The sequence below is a fragment of the Panthera uncia genome, chromosome F1 (assembly GCF_023721935.1).
Source record: "Panthera uncia isolate 11264 chromosome F1, Puncia_PCG_1.0, whole genome shotgun sequence".
Classification (NCBI taxonomy): Eukaryota; Metazoa; Chordata; class Mammalia; order Carnivora; family Felidae; genus Panthera; species Panthera uncia.
The window spans coordinates 61,394,612-61,415,591 of record NC_064813.1 but is presented as its reverse complement, the minus strand read 5'-3'; the positions used below and the strand labels follow the sequence as shown (position 1 = coordinate 61,415,591).

Below are 20,980 nucleotides of genomic sequence, written 5' to 3'. Positions count from 1 at the left end.
CTTCTTCAGCTTCCAGAATGGGAACTCTGTCCCCGTTAAACTCCTCCTCCTCTTCCTCCTCCTCCTCCCCAGCCCCCCGCACCCTGACAGACATGTGACCGCTCTTAGGTACCTCGTGTACAAGCGGGACCGTACGATACTTGTTCCTTTATGCCAGCTTACGTCACCGAGCGTAACGTCTTCAAGCTTCATGTTGTAGCGTGTTTTATCTGTTCGTCCATCGATGGACGCTTGTGTTAACTTCCACCTCTTGGCTGTCGTCAGTCATGCTGCCCATGGGTATGGGTGTCCTCCAATTCTGTATCTTACCTCAGTAGTAATTGGTGTGTAAGCGCAAAGGGGCTTCCTACAAACCCCCCTTTGGTTGAGGTGCTTACAGTCTTGTAGAGATAGGTTCTCACTCATGAAACCAAGACCGGCGGAATATGCTTACGATGCCCGATCCGATGGCACTACCAGAGCTCGCTTTTCAATTCCCCGCGATCGTTCGCAGGAAGCAGAGCAGACTCATTCTAGAAAGGCAGTGACCACAGCCCAGTGTAAGCCAAGGACTTGCCTGACAAGAGCATCACCATCCGCTTTTGCAAACGGAATCTCTCTTCCTGGTGGAGTTGCCCCTGGGCACCTTGACTCGCGACTGTAGGCATGGTGGGGTCAGTGAGGGTAGAGAGAGGGACAAAATGGATTTTCTGGTGACATGTGGGGCCAGCTTCTGATGTCGCTGGTGAGAGAGCACATCACTAGGCAAACCGTGGGTAGACAAGGAACCAAGGACCCTGTGGAAAATCCTGGGGCTCTTCGGGGAGCTAGACGTTGTCGTGGGCGTAGACTATTGTGTGTGTTGCTGGGGGAGGGGTGCGGCCCCAACCCTTCCCCTGACTCCTGAGAAAGTCCTTCTGTTACTTCTGTTTCTGCAATACGTCCTCAAGCCCAGGGCAGGGCTCGTCCCTTCACTGAGCACGCTCAGTTGCCACACACCTCCTCCTTCCCCTTTGTGGACCCCCAGTGGCGGGGACTGAGACACACGGGGTCAGGAAGCAGTTCTAGGAGCTGGGGGGACAGGGAAGCATCAGGGACTCAGGACATGCTCTGTTCTGTCAGCCGCCCTCAGCCTTCCAGCCACTGTGACTCCTTCACTTGCTGAGGCCTTCCTCCTGGTTCCTGCCGGACCTGAACCCCTCCCTCTTCCCAGCTTCCCCTTCGTGGGCCTCGCCGGCTGGCACAACACACTGAGTTCTGGGGCCACTGTTCCCACACGGGGTCCCAAGGCTCTGTTTATGAACCCCTGGCACATCACCATGGCCTTTTTAAGTCAGCGGTTAGTGTCCCAGGACTTGTATTGTTTCGTTTCCTGAAAGGTCAGGTCCTAGAGAGCTTAATCTGCCCTTGCTGGGGGAGCCCTGGCTGGCAAAGCAAATCTGTCAGGTCAGCCTGGCCACTGTGGGGAGAGCCAGAGCTGGCATGGGCTTTGAGGGAGGCTGGCCGGAGTCACAGACAGTGGCCCTGACAGTCCTGCTTGTTCCTCAGCCCCTGGCAAAGCCTGAGTGGACTGGATTCCTATCCTGCGGAACACAGATGCTTCCTCCTGAGCCTGTCTGCCCCTTGGAGGAGCACAGCCGGTGGGGGGGGAAGGAGTGTTTGTCCCCTGTGAGCCCCTTCTCTCTGTTCTCTTGGTCACTCCCATGATCTCTCCTGCCTCCAGCTCCATTTTCTCTCCTCCAATGAGCACAATAAAACATGGTCGTCCAAGCGAAGTGCAGTTGCCATATAAACAAATGGTTTCACGATAATAAATGTTTAAGCCTTTTCAGATACTCTGTTTCCTTTGATTTCCGCAGTTTCTGACGGGACTGCAGTCTGAGTCTTCGGTTGGAAAGGATTCGGAACATCGGACCACCGGGCAGGTGGAGTCGATGGGGAATGTGTCCAACCCGAGAGCCCTTATAGACGGGCCTCGGGCAGCACTGGCAGCTGTAACCAGGGCTATTTCATGCCTGTCTTGCCCCCCTTTGTTTGGAAGCGCTCCAGAGCATTCCACCAGCTGTTGTACCGAGGGACACCTGCATTGCCATTGTCACTGAAATTCCTTTTTTTTTTTTTTTAAATTTAATGTTTGTTTATTTTTGAGAGAGAGAGAGAGCGCAAGCAAGAGGGGCAGAGAGAGAGGGAGACACCGAATCTGAAGCAGGGTCCAGGCTCCGAGCTGTCAGCACAGAACCGGATGTGGAGCTCGAACCCACGGACCGCGAGATCATGACCTGAGCCAAAGTCGGACGCTTCGCTGATGGAACCGCCCACGCACCCCTGTGTCACTGAGATTCCGCTGCAGCCATTTGGTCATGCTTTTCCACGTAGCCCCTGAGCCCGCAGACCCTGTAAGAGCCGCCTGGGAGGTCCTGCGCAGCGATGGGATTCGAGGCTGTTGTCCTGTTCTGAAGAGAACCTTTACTTTCATCTCAACCCTGAAGATCAGGGTATTAAAAGGCCTGGCGCCTGGGTGGCTCAGTCGGTTGGGCGTCGGACTTCGGCTCAGGTCACGATCTCGCGGTCCGTGAGTTCGAGCCCCGCGTCGGGCTCTGTGCTGACAGCTCAGAGCCTGGAGCCTGTTTCAGATTCTGTGTCTCCCTCTCTCTGACCCTCCCCCATTCATGATCTGTCTCTCTCTGTCTCAAAAATAAATAAACGTTAAAAAAAAAATTAAAAAAAAAAAAAAAGGCCTGGCTCATCAAAATCACAAACTATAGAAATAATGTTTCAGATGCACAGGCAAGGTGCCGGCCAGGTGCCTCTGGCCAGTCTTGGGTGTGCAGTGGGCAGGGGGGATTCTTGATTTTTAAAAACCTCCCAGAGACCATGGAGTCCATAGGGAGACCGACCCAACAAGAAAGACATGATCAGCTACCAGATTCTTCTGGAAATAGAGGACCGCTAAGGTGGTTCAGCAGGCAGCGTGCTCTCTAAAACGAGGACTGGGAGGGGCACCTGGGTGGCTCAGTCGGGTCAGCAACCGACTTCGGCTCAGGTCATGATCTCATGGTTTGTGAGTTCGAGCCCCATGTCGGGCTTTGGTGCTGACAGCTTGGAGCCTGGAGCCTGCTTTTGATTCTGTGTCTCCCTCTCTCTCTGCCCCTCCCCTGCTCATGCTCTCTCAAAAATAAACAAACATTGAAAACAAATTTAAATAAACGTTACAGTGCCTGGGTGGCCCAGTCGGTTGGGTGTCCAGCTTAGACTCGGGTCATGATCTTGTGGTTCGTGGGTTCGGGCCCCACGTCGGGCTCTGTGCTGACAGCTCGGAGCCTGGAGCCTGCTGCAGATTCTGTGTCTCCCTCTCTCTCTCTCTCTCTCTGCCCCTCCCCTGCTTGCTCTCTGTTTCTCTCTCTCTCTCTCTCTCTCTCTCAAAAATAAACAGTAAACAAAAATTTTTTAATAAAACTAGGGCTGGGAGAGTGACGTGGTGCCTTGCAGACGTGGACACTTAATATTTCCTGGTTTGATATTATGGCCGAAAAGCAGAATTAGAAAGTATGTGGAGCTTGTGAGTAATCTCTTGGAAGAAACCAAAGACGGTGAAGGCGGCAGGGATTGACCGATATGGGGCAGGGTTCGTCCACATCTGGTGCTTCTGGGACTCTTTGGCTCTTACCCCCCTGCCTGAGTTCTTTGAAACACACCCTTCTGCACACCTTTGACTGGCAGGAACAGCCCTGACCTAACGACCTGGTCCCATGGGAGGCACAGCGGAAGGCTGTGTTTACTGGAAGCCCAGGGGAGCGGAGGTAAATGCAGGTGTGGTCAGGAAACGTAGCCGGTTCACTTCACCCGGGAGGCACAGGGCCAAAGCCAGCTGACCTGCCCACACCCATGCTGGCTCTCCCACCCGGGTGGTTCCTGCCCCCTGCTGAGCACGGCCCCTGAGCAGAGCGCAGTCGGGGGACCCGCTGCGCGTCGCAGCCAGGCCCCGAGGCGCACGCCAGACGCGCTCCAGCCTTCGCCAGCTTGCAGCCGCTGCCCCGGAGCGGGCAGGTCGTGTGGCTGAGGTCCTGTCCTGAGCCACACGCCGGTCTAACATGCTTCTCCCTGCCATCGGACATGCTTGCTCGGAAGCAGAGTCTGAGCCTGATGTTTGCTGTCTCCTGTGCGTCCGGGGCTCTGGTTTGCTTTTTCTTTCGAGCCCCCTTGGTAAAAAGGACGGCTGTCGACAGGGTAGGAAGAGTGACCTCCGGTGATGTATGTTGCTGTCACCTGGAAACTCAAATCAGCCATAAACCAGAACCTTTGCTGTGACAACGTAAAGAAAAATATCGTGCTTCGGTTAGGTCGTGTCCCTGTCTATAAGAAGCAGACAGCCAGAGGGCATCAGCACTAACTGCAACAGAGTGAGGTCAGCTCAGATGTCAGTGGAAGGGACGGGATGCACACAGGGTTGGAAGCTCTAAGTGGAGTCCTTAAAATCAGAGTATGTAAAAAAAATTTTTTTAATGTTTATTTATTTTGGAGAGAGAGAGGGAGACAGATTACGAGCTGTCGGCAAAGAGCCCAATGCATGGCTCGAACCCACGGACCATGAAATCATGACCTGAGCCGAAGTCAGATGTTTGACTGAGCCATCCAGGCACCCCTAAAATCAGAGTATTTAAAGGCATCGCTAATGGAGTGGAAGGTTCTGGATTTCTTTTTCTGTTTTCTTTTTTTTTAAGTTTTTTGATTCATTTTGAGAGAGAGAGACAGAGAGAGAACACCAAGCATGCTCCACATTGTCAATGCAGAGCTCGATGCGGGGCTCAAACTCACGAACTGTGAGATAATGACCTGAGTTGGATGCTTAACAGATCGAGCCACCCAGACGGCCCAGGTTCCGGATTTCTGATGAGATTTTCAAAGTAGGTTATGTTTTCATCATGTTAGGATGGGTTAGGTTAATTTCTATCCCCACACTAATTAGAATTAATTAGGCTCTAGATGTGCAGGCAAGTAGCCGAATGCCTCACCAAGCTTGGCTGGTGGCAGGATAGGGGAGGGTGTTGAGTATATGAAGTCCCAGAGGAGAGGGGCTGTGGGTTGGAATACAGGTCTTGGCCTTGGGTCTTGTATTATTATTAACCTGTAGCCCAGATGTTTCATTCGCTTGGCAGGTGAATTTGCCAGTTGGTGCTACCAAGATAGGGAGCAAATGAAAATGGTATTAATAAATTGGATAAGTGCTCAGAATGAAGTTCAGTGAGGAAAACAGAATTGTACCAGCCATTACAAATGCCTGCAGAAGCAGAAGAGATCGCGAAGAATGGGCAAATGTAACAGAAAAATGTCTGGGGTTGAGGGTGAGGCCAGCATCCCTCAGTGGTGTAGGGCTGTGGTTGAAGCAGCCATAGGGGAATACTCTAGACTATTTCAGGCTGATAAGGCTATAGGTAGACTTGGAAACTGACCTACAGATAAAGGAATTTGGGACTTGAACTTAGAACGACTTGGAATTCCACATTTTTAGTATGTAAAAAATCCCGATTTGAAGACAGGTGCCAATTCTTCTTAATATTCACTGGAGATGGAATCAAGTTTCCAGAGTTTGGGCGGATGCAGGAAAAACCTGGCAGTGAATGTCATGAAACATCAGAATGAGGTTTTGAGGGAAGGTTCTGGTTTCTGATGAGATTTTGAAAGCGGGCTCTGTCTTCATCTCGTCAGGATGGATTACCTCCATCCCTCGGTTGTTGCTGATGGCTGGGCCCCGACACCGATACCCCCCTCCCCCACCTGCTTTTACACCCCCAAGAAGCTCCGGGTCTCCCTGTGACCATCTGTGGCCCTCTTTTCTGGGTCACAGGCTAGCCGGAGTCAGATACCCTGACCTAACTGGATCGTGCTTCTTTGTCTCCTCTCTTGCAGTACGAGTTTAAAGCCAAAAACATCAAGAAGAAGAAGGTGAGCATTATGGTTTCAGTGGATGGCGTGAAAGTGATTCTGAAGAAGAAGAAAAAGGTAAGTGACTCTGAACCAGAAAGCAGGAAAGAGGGGAGCAGGGAATGTAGGCATGGGGCACCTTTTCCTTCTAGGCCGCTCTCTGGACAGAATCCTTCCTCATCTGGGGAGCGGTCTGCCTGGACCAGCCATGGTGTCGAGAGAAGTGAGGCTGAGGCCCATGGCCCAGGCAGCCGATTGGCTCCATGAGTCCTGTGTCCCTTGGGTGACAGGGCCCACCTCCTGTCACCCTTGTCTTTTGTTACTGTACCTTGTAGTCTTGATCTCAGGAGATACTTTAAATTCAAGTGATGACGGGTAAGAGGGTTTGGCGGGAGCGGATGAGGAAGCTCCGTTAGCAGCTGTCGCCTTCTGTCCCAGGAATGACCCTCAGTCCCACCTGAGGTGATGTCCAGCCCCATTGTGTGTTCTGTTGCTGCTGTTACAGCCCATCTATTTGAACAGTCCTTCGAGACCCGTCCGCCGCGGCTGTTCAGTGTGCGGGAGGCTGGGCCAAGGGTCTCCAAGGCGGGAGGAAGGGAGGAGGGACTGAGCCGTTCGGGGGGCGTTCCTCTGAGCTGGGCTGAGACAAGCAAGTGGGCGTATGTTGCCTCAACACGTGGCTGTTTTTGTGTTAGTTGTACGTGCCGTGGGAGAATGATGTTACTAACCCCTGGGAAGAGCTAGGTGTCCATATTGGCAGAGGGTAGAGTGTATGTTTCCAGAAAGAAACGGAAAGGGGCTTGGTTGATTGAGGATAGATGAGGAATCTTCTTGTTTCTTTGTTTCTGAGCTCTGCTGATACTTTTTAAATTTATGATAGCTTTGTTTTATACGTATATATTTTTTTAATGTTTGTTTATTTTTGAGAGAGACAGAGACAGAATGCAAGTGGGTTAGGGGCAGAGAGAGAGGGAGACACAGAATCGGAAGCAGGCTCCAGGCTCTGAGCTGTCAGCACAGAGCCTGACGCGGGCCTTGAACTCAACGAGCTGTGAGATCATGACCTGAGCTCTCAAGCTGCCTTTCGTTCCAAACCTAAGATGCTGTTAATTCTAATGGGAATCAAGGCAGGCCTTGAGTCTGGGGGATATGGAAGAGCCTGGTTGTAGGTGACATAAGCTCGGAGAATCGAGTGGTTGAGAGTGGTGTGGAAGGGTGTTGGCAGTCCAAGGATTTAAATCTGCTCTGTGTCCTCGACCAAAGACATTACCCAGCGTGTGACCAGACGCCACACAGTGGTGGGGACTTGACTGCTTCCTTAGGTAGCCCATTTTTTCTCTGGTCAGCTGGAGTTTACAAAGGTCTCCCATGTACTAAAACTTGCTCTCTCATGCTCCCTAAATATCTTTAAGGGTGGTTCAAGAAAGTGTTATGGCTATGAGGTTGGAAGTATATAGGAAAAAATAGCACATGATACTGTTTGTAAAGAACACCTTAAAAATTCACAAGTGGTAAGGAATTTGTAATGGCGTCTTAGATGTTTTTGACCTTATAAACCTCCACAGCGGGGCCACAGTCCTCGTCTTGTTCTTATTCCAAGGGTCTCTTTTCCGCCCTTCCCCCACCACACATACATGTGCACGGTGGTTAACCGTGGGACGGCCTTTAGAATATCGTCCTCTTAGGAGTCCCTGAGCAGGAGAGTGGCTGAAGCAAGCCGAGGCCCATCAGGTGGTGGTGTCCCTGGGCCCCAGTTAAATAAATCACGGATGACAACCATGTGGATTTAAAAGCGAGAGATACCCTCAGGAAAAAACGTGGGTCGGTGCCACCTGAGCTCATGATTCAGGCAGCCGGCTGAGTCCCAGCTTGGCTTTTGTCACGAGTGTCCTAGAGCTTTGCTCGGCCCTTCGTGTGTGTGGGGGGAGGGGGGCTGTTGGGGGGGGCCAGGAACCTGTGGCTCAGCGCCCTCAGGTCCTACCTGACGAGGCGACGGTTGTGACGTGAGGGCACTTTCCACATCACAAGATGCCTTCCCGCCCGTTCCATCCATCCCTTCGTCAGGCCCGCTGGGAAGGTCTCGTGGACACGTGATCACCATCCACGGCACCCGGTCGCCTGGGGAAGCCAGCCACTCGCGCCGTGTCCTCCCCGAACCGCCATCCGGCCGGGCGCCAGGCGGTCGGCCTTTCCAAGTCCGAGACTCTCCTCACTTTTCGAGGTTAGGAGTCTGACCGGACGCTGACCTGTACTTGACAGAGGTCAAAAGAGGCTGATGGGTGGACCAGCCCACCCCTTCCTTTATTCGCTCTGAGACGTCGAGCGGTTTCCCGGACCAGCTACACTCACGTTAGCCCGACGAGCCTGCAAATCTCGGTTTTTCTCCATCGGGGGCAAGTGATGTGAGAAGGCAGATTGCCAGAGGTGGTCCGGCGAGCGTGACGCGGAGGGAGTCCGCTAACTGTGTGGCGGGAACGTTTCCTGGTCCCTGGCTCCGTGGTACCCAGGTCCCCGGGATGTTGGGAGGGGCCTTGTCGGGCGCATGCTGTCCGAGGGTCTGTTCCACAGGCTCATCACTGACTTTGGTACCTTCCTGGCACCCCCACCCCCACCCCGGCCCCCCGCCATGCACGCACACTTCTGGCTGACATCACCTTTACTTTCTGTTAGGTTCTGTTTCAAGGTCTGCTGTCCTGGGGCCTCTTCTGTCCCTTTCGGGTAACTTCGCATACCTCTGATTTGATCCATTGTGATGGCACTTTGCGGTTTTGCCCTTCGGGGACGGTCTTACTGCCATCTCGCTGTGCCCCTCCCGTATCCTGTACCACATACAGCATCACCCCCACTCTACCTGGGGAAAAAATGATGTCAAAGAGCCTTAGATATTTGGCCCGAGATCACGCCACACGTAAGGACACCTGTGTGCGGAACGTCACCTGGCAGAGACGCCGGCCCCCTTCCACCGGGTGATGCAAGCTGAGCGGGGGAAGCGTCTCCCCTGGGGAGCCCGTGGGGCCTTGCGACTCATTTTGAAACTCCATCCCTGGTCATTGCTAGTGCAGGTCCCCCCTGCAGCTGGCCGAGGGAAGAGGTGATCTAACAGGGCTTCCCCTCGATCCGATTCTTCTGATGCCAGGCTTGGGAAGGAAGGGAAGCCTCCCGACCTGTTTCCTCCGCCCCTGCCTGGTGTCTGTTCCAGGCGGTGGTTGTGAGTCAGATGCTGCCTGTAAGCACGGTGACTGTGTGTGCTGCCTCGGACAGACTGTGTGCACGCTAACAGCCATCAGCCTTTGCGGCGTCTTGTTCCCCCGGACCGTCCTCTACGATCCGAGTGTGCGGATACCGCCCCGATGTCTGTGTGCCTGTCTGTGTCTAGAATGGAGAGGGACTGGGTAGAGACCTGCCACACCTGCCTCCCCGGACATGGGACGGTCTGCAGGTTTGGGTGATGGCCGTCCTCATCAGGTTAAGAACGAGAGCTCTTGCCGGGTAGCCGAATGTGCAGAAAAAGTCACGGCCGGTGTTCAGCCGTGGGCACCCGTGTCGGGACAGCCTGACGTGCTCCACTGATGAGTCCGTGTCTGCGCTGCAGCGGTCCGTCCAAATGTCGAATAGCCCCCGCTTCCTGCAAACACGCTGACCTTCCGTGGGTTCGTGTGCGTGCCGGAAGGAGCCCTCGGCCGAGGAAGGAAGACCTGGCTCCGAGCCCTGGCTCTTCCCTCCCTCGCTGCGTGGCCGTGGGCAGGTTGTTTCGCCTTCTTGAGCTTCAACTCTCGAGAGTCCGATTAGGTGACCATTTTCACTTCGCCAGCTGGAATATTCTGCACCAGCTCTGGAGCCGTGCTGTTGGCCGCTCCCGTATGTCTGTGTGGGTCACCTGTACTTAGGTCCTTGAAGCCTACTGAGCTGTGGATGAAGTAGACCCTAGAGGCCAAGTGGGCTTACGTGTTGTTGTTTCCTGATCCTCTGAGGCCAAACACTTCCCAAGGCAGCCGCCCTTCCCCCCCACCCCCCTCCCGGCTGGGCCTGGGGAACAGTGCAATGCATCCCGACGGGGGGGCGGCGGGGAGAGAAGTGTGTTTACAGGGATTCTCTGTTCTCCCAGGAACTTTCCAAGGGCAGGGGCCACTGTTGGAAGCTCAGCACTTACTTGGGGGCCTGGCGCATGTGGTGTGTTTTCAGTTATTATGGCTGTCGGCTTGCTGGATGAGGGAACAGGATTTGTGTGTGGTGATATCCTCAAATCAGGAGGAGCTGAACACTTAGCAGTTGGATCAAATGAAGTCTCCTTTGTTACTCTGGGCCATCACCTTCCCCTCCCTCTTCCTCCTCCTCTCAATTTGCCCGTTTGAAGAGACAGAGACAAGAGCCTTCCCCAAGCTCAGAAAGGCGTCCGTGGAAGTCACTAACGTCGGTGGTATTAGGAGTCGGACTTGCTCAGTGACTCTGGTCTGTGGTGCTTGATTCTAGTGTAGGCGGTAGCCAAATATTTTGTGATTATCTCTCCCTGAGACATAAAAAAAAAAAAAATGTATCTTTTTGGTTATATTCGCAAGTGTCTAAAAAAGGCTGCCGCCTTGAACCGATGCCGGCAGATAATGAATCTCAAATTGCTGTGACTCTTGGTTTATATTTGTGGTGTGAACCCCACTATTAAGTGGCTTTGTCATCTTCCAATCAGTACATTTTCCTCAACTCCCAGCCAAACCCAAGTAATTAGTTTTGCTGTGTATATAATAATGATTATTCATTACAATCCCGGAATCACACTATAGCACTCTTTGCTAGGGAGTGGACTTCTCAATAAGAAGGATTTCTCTTGAACTTCGTCCAAAGGATTTTTCTACAAAAGGACCTGAAGGGCCTCAGTTTCATGTGGTTTCTCTTCTAAACCAATAACTTAGTTGGGATCTCCTAAGGCAACATTCTAGAAAGGCTCCATCGTTCTCATTAACAAATGTTCGTTGTATGTCTACCATATTCAAGGAACTGACTAGGATCTGTAAGGGTACTAGACACGGGCCCTTTCCAGCAAAATTATTTTTAATGGCACTATCTGTGTACGTAGATCTATAGCTGCTACACAATTGCATGATGGTGATTTATATCTTTCCCCCATGGGCTGTGAGCCTTTAGGGGCAGGGACCCTGTCTTCTCTCTAATCCCGTTTCATCTGTTTGGGAAGGTAGAAGACGAGAGGGAGCAAATTCGTGAAAGTAATGACACTCTAAGATGGTAATGAGACGAGCTAACAGGAATGGCTAACACTGATACTGAGCACCTGCCATTTGCCAGGGCTGTTTGACGCACTGTATTACTTAGGAAATGGTCACCATCGTCCTCTGAGGTGCGTACCGTTCTTTGTGAAAGAAGATGCAGCAACTTACCCAAGACCTCACATCCCATCAGAGGTGAAGTCAAGGTTTGAACCAGGTCTGTCTTGCTCAGATAAGTAGATTGTTTCCAGTATCATGTCCCCGTGTGTGCGCTTACCTCTTCAGGCTGCTTGGAGAAAAGCCACTCCATAGAAAACGCATCACTGATTAATCCAGGGTCTTTAACTTCTAGCCTGTACTCTGTCAACTGGCCTATCACGTTCCGGGAAAACTGGTTCCCTGTCCAAAGAGAAGCATTCGCTATCATGGAAACACAGAACTCAAATCTAATTGAGTAAGAAAAGGAGGCGCTTAGAATTATAGAAGCAGGATTTAGGAGAAAAACTTCAGAAATGATCTGATCTGATCCCCTGGTTGATGAGTAAGCAAATCAAGAGAGGCACAGTGACTGTCCTAGGGTTACCCAGAGATAACTAGGGTACATAGTTACTGATGGAGCCAGGACTAAACTTGGTCTGGTCTTCTTTCTACCCTGTTATGTTTCCAGGCCTTCTTTATTTTCTGCTAACTTTAAAACATGCACATTAGGAATTGCGTACATTGTGTGAGAATTTACTAGCAAGCACTGCAGTTTTGAAATGTGTTTTCTATATCCAGTATCCATAGGTTATGCCAGAAAATGAGTGATAGCTATATTTTCGGACTAATCCTGTTCCCTCTGGAAGCATGGAGAACTTGTCAAGCTGAGTTAATGAGACTTTTGCAAGGTTATGCTTTGGGCTCTTTGATTTTTTTGTTGTGTTTTTGTTTTTGATTTTTTTTTTTTAATTTTTTTTTCAACGTTTTTTATTTATTTTTGGGACAGAGAGAGACAGAGCATGAACGGGGGAGGGGCAGAGAGAGAGGGAGACACAGAATCTGAAACAGGCTCCAGGCTCCGAGCCATCAGCCCAGAGCCTGACGCGGGGCTCGAACTCACGGACCGCGAGATCGTGACCTGGCTGAAGTCGGACGCTTAACCGACTGCACCACCCAGGCGCCCCTGTTTTTGTTTTTTGAGAAATCCCCATTGCTGCCAGGAACATGAATAATGGTAAAGCTTACAGACTTTGCAATGTGCCTACTGATAATTTCCACTAAGCGTAGAAAATAAATCTTGATACAAATCCTTCCTCCACTTTTGGGGAAGAGCTTCAGAGATGCCATATGCATTTCTGGGCTCCAAAGGGAGACAGAACAGCTATGATGATTATCCCTAACTCTCTTTTGTGGTTTTGGCCCTTCAAGGCAGACCTACGTCTGACCTAGTTCCCAGGTAATATTCCTTGCCGGGAGATTTTGGAACGTCAAAATGGCTGTAACTTTCCATAGAGGACTGGCCATTTTCACCCACTAGATACAGGACGTGCTTACCCCATTCAGTGGTCTTATAGGAACATACCCTGTAAGCCCTTTATCATTTGTAGGCGACGGAGAGGGACGTTCTTTGATTCCATCACTTGGAGTAGCAAGGAGAACATGGGTCGTGGAGGGTATACGAGTTGGGTTCAATTACCACTGGACTAGGTGAACTCAGATGGAAGTAAGTTACCATCTCTGAGGCTTAGTGTTTATCTTTTAAGGTTGAGATCAATTTTGATAACGCAAAGGAAGCATTATATAAACATCGTTAAATGAAAGGAAGACTTCTCTCCCATATCAACTGGAGAATTTCTTGTGAGGATAGAAAATGAAGCAGTTATAAAATGACTTTCCTGTATTTTTCTCACTTTGTGTTATTCTAGGTCCTCCAAAAAGCACATGCCAAGACAGGATTGAATTCCTGTGAGAGAAAATGGGGGAGGCCCTGGGAGAGGCTGGTAACTATCCCATTTCTGAGTAGGACTGATTCCAAGGGGAGGAGAGAGCAAGGAAGGAAGGAAGGATGGATGAAAGTCTCGTAGATGGCGGTGTGCTCTGAGGAAGGTTTGGCAAGACTGTCAGGAGATTGTGAAGGCAAAGTCCCATGTGGGAGGACTCCTGTGTCTCCCAGAAACGGGCCTGCCCTGTGCACCCCTGAGCACCCCTGATGGGCCGGGAGCATCCCGGAAGCAGGGCCCCTCAAAGAAGCAAGAGGACGGGCTTCAGAATGCCGCCCCTGGGATCTTGGCTAAACTCTCTGTAATGGAAGATCGGTAGGGCACATCCTTGTGACGACAACTTAACTCCAGAAAATTCTGACTAGCCAATAATATGACGCAGAGCCTTCCCTCACGTTAAGTTGCTCTATCCTGTTGACTTTTTTAATTCCCTTGGAGTAAGGAATTAATAAGAAGAAGAGAAGGGGGAGGGGAGACTGATGGCGGAGGGAAGGCATAGAGAGACATGGGTTAGCAAACCCTAGTTCAGGGTCCTCCTGAAGGTCTCGACCGTGCTGAGAGTGTCCTTGGCAGGTGCAGAGGGGACAACAAGCAAGAAAAAGGAGTTACGTGTGTACAGGTACAGGTTGGGGGGCTGGCAGACGGCCAGACAGCTGCCCCTAGGGTGCTCCCTCTCTGCTAACATTCCCCCTCTCCCCCATCCCTTTATATTTATGGAGCTGGTGAGGGGGCTGATCTTTGCCTCCCTGGGCCTCGCTTATGGGCCTCCCTGCCGTACCTGCTTGGACTCTGAATGGTGCCAGTGAGGCCCGCCTGAGCCTGGGCCTCAGGTTGAAGGAGGCTGAAGACCAGCTCGTTCCGTCCTGCTGGTCCTCCTGGGCTGATGGTGGCAAACCCTGCCTCGAAGTGGTGTTGACAGCCTCAGGGACGCACCCCTCTCCCTTCCTCCTCTCTTCTCCTTTCTCCTCTCCACTCCCATCTGGACTTGAAATGTCTTCCTTTTCTGGTGCATCTTGGAGACTACAGCCAGTGGGTAAACAAAACTGAAAATTCCTACATGTAGCTACCAAGACTCCCGAGACCTTATTTCTAAGCATTAAAAAAAAAAAAAAAAAAATGCTTTCAGATAGAAGCGAGAGGCATGTGAGTTTCTGAAGACAGTAAAACTACCACTCTCTCTGTCCCCCCCCAAAATAAACAAACTTAAAAAAAAAGTGTTTTCTGAAATGTCCAGGTTTCAATTGAAAAATCACTTGCCACACCAGAAATGAGGAAAGTCTCAACTTGAATGAACAAAAGATAGTCAAGAGATGCCAATACCGAGAGGACAGATGTTAGATAATGTGACAGAGACGTTAAGGCAGCCATCGTAAAAATACTTCCATGAGCAGTTACGCTCTTGACACAGAAGAAGCGGAAAGTCTCAGCAAAGACATAGAAGAAAGCAGAACCAAATGGAAATGTTAGAACTAAAACCTGCAACTGCCGAAATCAGATGTAAATAAACAGGCTTAGCAGCAGAGAGGTGGTGCTTTCCAGACATGAATTAAATTAACCTCCGGCAGGACATGTGGTCCTAAATATAGACGTGGTTTAACTTAATATTTGATTACTTAATATTTCTATTATGCTTTTGCCCCCACATCAAGCCGTATTTGAAACCTTATATTTTGCTGTGTAAAGAATTCCTGTGGTGAACATTTATAGTGTGTGTTTAAAATAGGCATCCATGGGGCGCCCAGGGGACTCAGTCGGTTAAGCTTCTGCCTTCAGCTCAGGTCATGATCTCACGGCTTGTGAGTTTGAGCCCTGAGTCGGGCTCTGTGCTGACAGCTTGGAGCCTGGAGGCTGCTTCAGATTCTGTGTCTCCCTCTCTCTCTGCCCCACCCCTACTTGTGCTTGCCCACACGCACTCTCATTCTCTCATAAATGAATGAATGAATGAATGAATAAATAAATAAATAAATAAATACAGGCATCCAAATTATGAGTTACTTTGCCTCTGAGAACTCTCAGTGTGTCCGTTGGAAACTGGCCTAACATGTGCCAGGAAGGGTAGGAGGCAGCTAAAAATACTATCAACCGATCCTTGCTGGGTTAAGAGCAGTATCACAGCCAGAACAGAGATAGGAATGTGTGTCTGCAGATTAGACCACATGTAAATCAGGAAGGGATTCAGGCCAGAGTAGCAGGTGTTGAGGGGGGCATTGGCAAATACAGTGGGTACGAAGGGGGGACCTGGATGGCTCAGTTGGTTTAGCGTCCCACTTGGACTCAGGTCGTGATCTCACATTTTGTGAGTTCGAGGCCCGCGTCGGGCTCTGTGCTGGCAGCTCGGAGCCTGGAGCCCGCTTCGGATTCTGTGTCTCCCTCTCTCTCTGCCCCTCCCTGGCTCGCCCTCTGTCTCTCTCTCTCAAGAATAAACATTGAAAAAAACATTTTTTTTAAGAGGGGTACAAAGAAGGTCAGCTAGGGTAGTGAGAAATCCAGAAGACTTGTCTGCTGAGGAATGTTGACAAAGCCTGGGGTGATTTAGTTTAAAGAAGAGAGTCTGGATTGGCTGTGTTTATACGCATCTAGAGAGTTCCTATTTAGAAAAAGATGTACTCTCCTTCTTTCTGGATTTGCTCCAAATGGGCCATTCCTGTATTAAAATCTTGCAGGGCAATGAGTAGCAGTTACAGGAAGGTAACTTTTGAAAAGAAATAGTTAATTCTTTTTTTGCTTTTTTTAAAGTTTATTTATTTATTTTTGAGGGAGAGAGTTGGGGAGGATCAGAGAGAGGGAGGGAGAGAGAATCCCAAGCGGGCTCTGCACTGTCAGCGCAAAGCCCGATGCGGGGCTTGAACCCACGAACCGCGAGATCAGGACCTGAGCCCAAATCAACGCTTAGAGATTTAACCGGTTGAGCCATCCAGGTGTCCCCCCAAAACAGTTAATTCTTGAAGCTGAGTTTCCTTGTCTGTAAAACAGCATTGGATACCTAATGCTTGTAAGCCCGTCGAAAAGCCACCTCTGTGGGTTGGATTGGTATTGAATAAGAATTTGGGGGTGAAATGGTGTGTGTGTGTGTGTGTGTGTGTGTGTGTGTGTGTGCGCACATACATACACCTGCCAGGTGCGTACTGGGTTGTGTTTGAGTGTTCACGCTGGAGAAATGCTTCAGGCCGAAGGGGCCTGAATATAGTCCCCCCCCCCCGGCCCCCGGGGGAGGCCTCTGTCTTCACACCCCCAGCGCTTTGAGAGCCACTGCCCTGTGCTCTCTGACAAACCCCCAGAGCTGACAGTGCTCGTTCCACGGTGATTAATCCAACGTACACTTGCTTGCCTTTCACTCTGCTTGATCCCCATCGACGGAGAGAGGAGTGTGCGACTCCCAGGTTGTCCTGGGCAGCACCGCCCCTGCGGCAGAGGCCAGTGAAGGTGCAGCAGGAGCCCCTGTCCCTGCACCTGGGGACCTGGGAGGTGGGGGTGCTCCTCCCCTCATCAAGCATCTGGGGCCTCTGGAACCGCCCCTGAGTCCTCTGCCCTAGCCCTCGCCCCCATCCTGTCCTCGTCCCCAGCTGCTCAGGGGTGTCCTTTGTGTTCGCCGTGAGTTAGGTTCCCAGCCAGCACGACTGTCCTCTTGGGTGACTACAAATACGCTAGTTAACTCTCCAGGCCTGTATCCAGCTTTGCCCCCTTTGAGGAGGGGAGGGTGAGAATTACACTTCCTTTGCTTTTGACAGCACCATTCACAGCTCTGCCCCCTTCTCCCTTTTTAAAAAAATATTTATTTTGAGAGAGTGAGTGAGTGAGCAGGGGAGGGAGGGAGGGAGGGAGGGAGGGAGAGAGAGAGAGAGAGAAAGAGAGAGAGAGAGAGAGAGAGAGAGAGAGAAAATCCTAAGCAGGCTCCACACTGCCAGTGCAGAGCCAGACGCAGGGCTCAAAGTCACGTCCCATGAGATTATGAGCTGAGCCAAACCCAAGAGTCAGACGCTTAACCGTCTGAGCCCCCGGGTGCCCCTCCTTCTCCCTTTTGTTCCTCCTGCTTCTCCCACTCCTCTGGAGTGATATGTCGTCTCTTTTTTCCCCTTGGCGATTTCTCCATGAACTTTTGATTTAGAGTCTGCTTGTGGCCCCCTGGGGTGGCCTTGGCTCCCACCTGCCTCCTGTGCCCCGGAGAGGCAGTCTCCTTAAAGTGTTAGAAGGAAACCGCTCAGACCAGACACGGTGTTTTCCATTTGGCCTCTGGAGCCCTGGGCGCCAGGCCTCTTAGAGGAAGTCAGGCCAGGAGCAAGTGCATGCGTTTGCATCGGCATCGGTAGCTCAATGTCTGCCCTGGTTCTGTGGCGGAGGACAAGCCTAACTTATTCATTTACAGCTTCTTTTATTGCAGAAAAAGGAGTGGACGTGGGATGAAAGCAAGATGCTGGTGATGCAGGACCCCATCTACAGGTAAGAGCCCCATCCCTCCCTGTTGTCCCTTGGAGCTGTCAGGCTGGCGGGTCCAGACAAGTCCAAATAAATTTCTGCTGCATCTCTCTTCTGAGACCTGTGGTCTCTAGACACGTAAGTACGAGAAGCAGATCGACCTCGTCTTGAAGACTGAGTGGAAAATTCTTCTCGGGCTCAATTGCGCCGTCTGGAGACGGTGAAGGATTTTTGCCTGGTGTTTGGGCCAAATCTTTTGGTTGTAGTTTGAGACTTTTCCGTCTTGTGCTAGTTTTATCTTAACTGAAACTTCATGATTGCATATCCGTTCCACCTCTCTGCCCCTTCAGAAACTGAGTGCAGATAAAGGGTTGGTGATCTTTTGGAAAAGCAGAAAGTCCCACGTATAATCCCTAGAAATGGCTTTCACAGTGAGACTGGTGGGATTCCTCTAGAGATCAGATGTGTGCTCGCTGGGCAGGGGAATACCTGATGGTCACAACACGGAGCGCCAGGGCCTGCTTTAGACCCTCGGTGGGACCTTGATTCACCGTGTGACTCTTGTGCCCCAGGCTTCGCTGACCGAGCCCCACCCACCCCACCCCTACCTCCTCCTTGTTTTCTTCACTGACAGAATGGGTATGAGCGCTTCCTTTGGGATCTGGGGGAACCTAGATTTCGGTGTTTCATCTCCCCTCAAATGACTTGCTTCGGATGACAAAATGGATAAAGGTTGGGACTCAACCGACAAGTTGGCAACATGGTGGCCCTGCCTTCCAGTCAAAGAGCGGATGCCTATGAAGTGAAATTTCCATTCGTTCAAACAGATGCACAAGTGTGAAAACTCTCGTGTCAGGTCCTGTGCTGGGTGATTGAGTGGATGATTCAAGTGAGTAAGTCACGGTCCCTTGTTCTCGGGGAGCGTTGGTCTGAAAGGAAATGGGGTCCCGAACCAGTCACTACAGCACAAGACCAGGCGTCTGACAACACCAATTTCTTTCTCCAGGTTCCTGTTGTACTTTTAAACGTTTGTGGACACGTTACAGCGTGTTATTGTCCAAGTCTTTTGCCAGTAAACTACGAGGCTTTTGCCGGTAAAGAACTACGCCCAGCTCACATTTGTGTTTCCAGCACCAGGCCTCTGTGTATCTGGCCTAGATGCGTCATTTAATAAATGTGCGATGGGCGGTTGAAGAAATGCACTGAGCTGATATCTGAAAATTAACTTAAGTGTTGGAGTGACTCACAGAGGGGAGTAATCACTTTCTACTTGAGCGATAAGGAAAGAAACAGATTGCGTCAGGACTGGGCTCGAAGGGTGTGAATGGATGAACCCCTCCCTGCCATTTGCATTTTGTAAAAGGAAGAATTTCTTGGGTTCCCCCCACCCCCCGCAGTGGCACATACACATACAAAGGCACCTCATCGTGGACGCGCCTCATGGACTCGAATCTTGCCTTCGCTTGGTTGAAAGGACTTTGCCCAAAGTTTTAACGACCTTGCCCAAACAAGCTGTCAATTTTATTTATTTTTTATAACAGCTTTATTTTGAGCTTTAAATTGAGCATACTTAAATGTGATTAATTTGGTAAGTTTTGACCTACGTGTACACTTCTAAAACCTAAAACCATCACCTTGGTCAAGATGAGGGGTATATGTTGCCCCCAAAAGTTTCCTTGTGTGCCCACGTATAATCTTCCCACCCCTCCCTGCCCCACCTCCCTCCCTCCTGCCCCCTACATCCCCAGGCAACTACCGATCTCCCTTCTGTTGTTCTAGATGAGTTTGTTTTCTTTCTCAAATTTTGTGCAGAGTCCTACAGTGTATCCTTTTGGGGGGGGAGCTGGCTTCTTTCCTTGAGGAATCATTCCTTGTCATTGTATGTATCAGTAGCGTATCCCTTTTTAGTACCAAATGGGATTCCACTATATGAGTATAACTCAGTGTGCTTAGCCATTCACCTGTTGGTGGTTTCCAGTTCGGGGCTATTACAATGAAATTGTATTTGTATGGACATACAGTTTCGTGTTTCTTGGGAGAATACACCAAGAGTCGAATGACTAATTATACAGTAGGGGTGTGTATTTATTTTTATTTATGTATTTTTAATGAAACAGTTCTGCTAGTGGAGTTTGAGACTTCCACTTCCTGCACATCTTTGCCAACATGTGATATTGTCAGTTTTTTTCTTAAAGTTCAGCCCTTCAAGTAGGTATGTATTAGTATCTCACTGTGGTTTTCATTTGCGTTTCCTAATGACTAATGATGTTGAACATCTTCTCATCTTCTGTGCCCTTGGTGTATCTTTTGTTAAGCATCTGTTCAAATCGTTAGCCCCTTTTTGATTGTGGTGTTTTGTTTTCTTACTGAATTTTGAGAGTTTTTGGTAAATTTTGAATGCATATCCTTTATCAGGTATCTGGTTTGCAAATATTTTTTTTCCAAGTCTGGTTTGTCTTTTCTCTTAACAATGTCTTTTGAAGAGCAGACGTTTGCTTTTGATGAAGTCCAAATTATCAATTTTTTTAATGCACGGATTGCATTTTTGGTGTCGTAGCTAAGAAACCTTTGACTGACTCAAGATCACAAAGACTTTCTTCTAAGCGTTACATTTAGGTGTGTGATCTACTTTGATTCATTTGTTAATGTAATGTGAGGGATATATCAAAGATTTTGTTTTTCCTCCTGTACGCGGATGTCCACTTCCAACCTCATTTGTTGGAAAGACTGTTCTTAGCTGAAGTACCATTGTTGAAAATCCATTACCCCTCTCTGTGTAATTTATTTCAGAACTCTTTCTTCTGTTCCATCCATCCAGGTATCTGTCATGATGCCAGAACCACAGTGTCTTGTAGCTTAATAAAAATTCCTGGGAGAGGGGGCGCCTGGGTGGCTGAGTTGGGTGGGCATCCAGCTCTTGATTTCAGCTCAGGTCATGATCTTATGGTTCATGAGTTTGAACCCTGCATCGGGCTCTGTACTGACAGCATAGAGCCTACTTGGGATTCTCTCTCTCTCCCTCTCTCTCTATCTCTCTCTCTCTCTCTCAAAGAATTAATAGGCTTAAAATAATTTTTTGAAATCGGGTAGTTTATCTTCTAACTATTCTTTTTTTTTTTTTTTTTTTTAACGTTTATTTATTTTTGAGACAGAGAGAGACAGAGCATGAACAGGGGAGGGGCAGAGAGAGAGGGAGACACAGAATCTGAAACAGGCTCCAGGCTCTGAGCTGTCAGCACAGAGCCCGACGCGGGCCTCGAACTCACGGACTGTGAGATCGTGACCTGAGCCGCAGTCGGACGCTCAACCAACTGAGCCACCCAGGCACCCTTATTCTTCTTTATATAAAGATTACTTTCAATTAGTATGGTGCATCTTTTTTCATTCATTCACTTTTAAGAAGAAATATGCTTTTTTGTGCCTCTTGAATTTGGAGTTGTGAGTTCAAGCCCCATGTTGGGTATAGAGATT

At 49.9% G+C, this 20,980-nt stretch overlaps 1 protein-coding gene across 2 annotated transcripts in view; it reads left to right on the top strand.

The window, feature by feature from the left end:
• The window catches only part of LOC125925954 (carboxyl-terminal PDZ ligand of neuronal nitric oxide synthase protein-like), a 284,630-nt gene that overhangs the window by 193,227 nt on the left and 70,423 nt on the right, over positions 1 to 20,980 (top strand). The window contains exons 3-4 of one of the 2 annotated variants that reach the window (XM_049635266.1): positions 5,887 to 5,979; positions 17,475 to 17,533. In XM_049635266.1, coding sequence (XP_049491223.1) covers positions 5,887 to 5,979; positions 17,475 to 17,533 — 152 coding nt within the window. Of the gene's footprint in view, positions 1 to 5,886; positions 5,980 to 17,459; positions 17,534 to 20,980 lie in introns of both variants that reach the window. The other variant, XM_049635265.1, reaches the window with a different exon arrangement.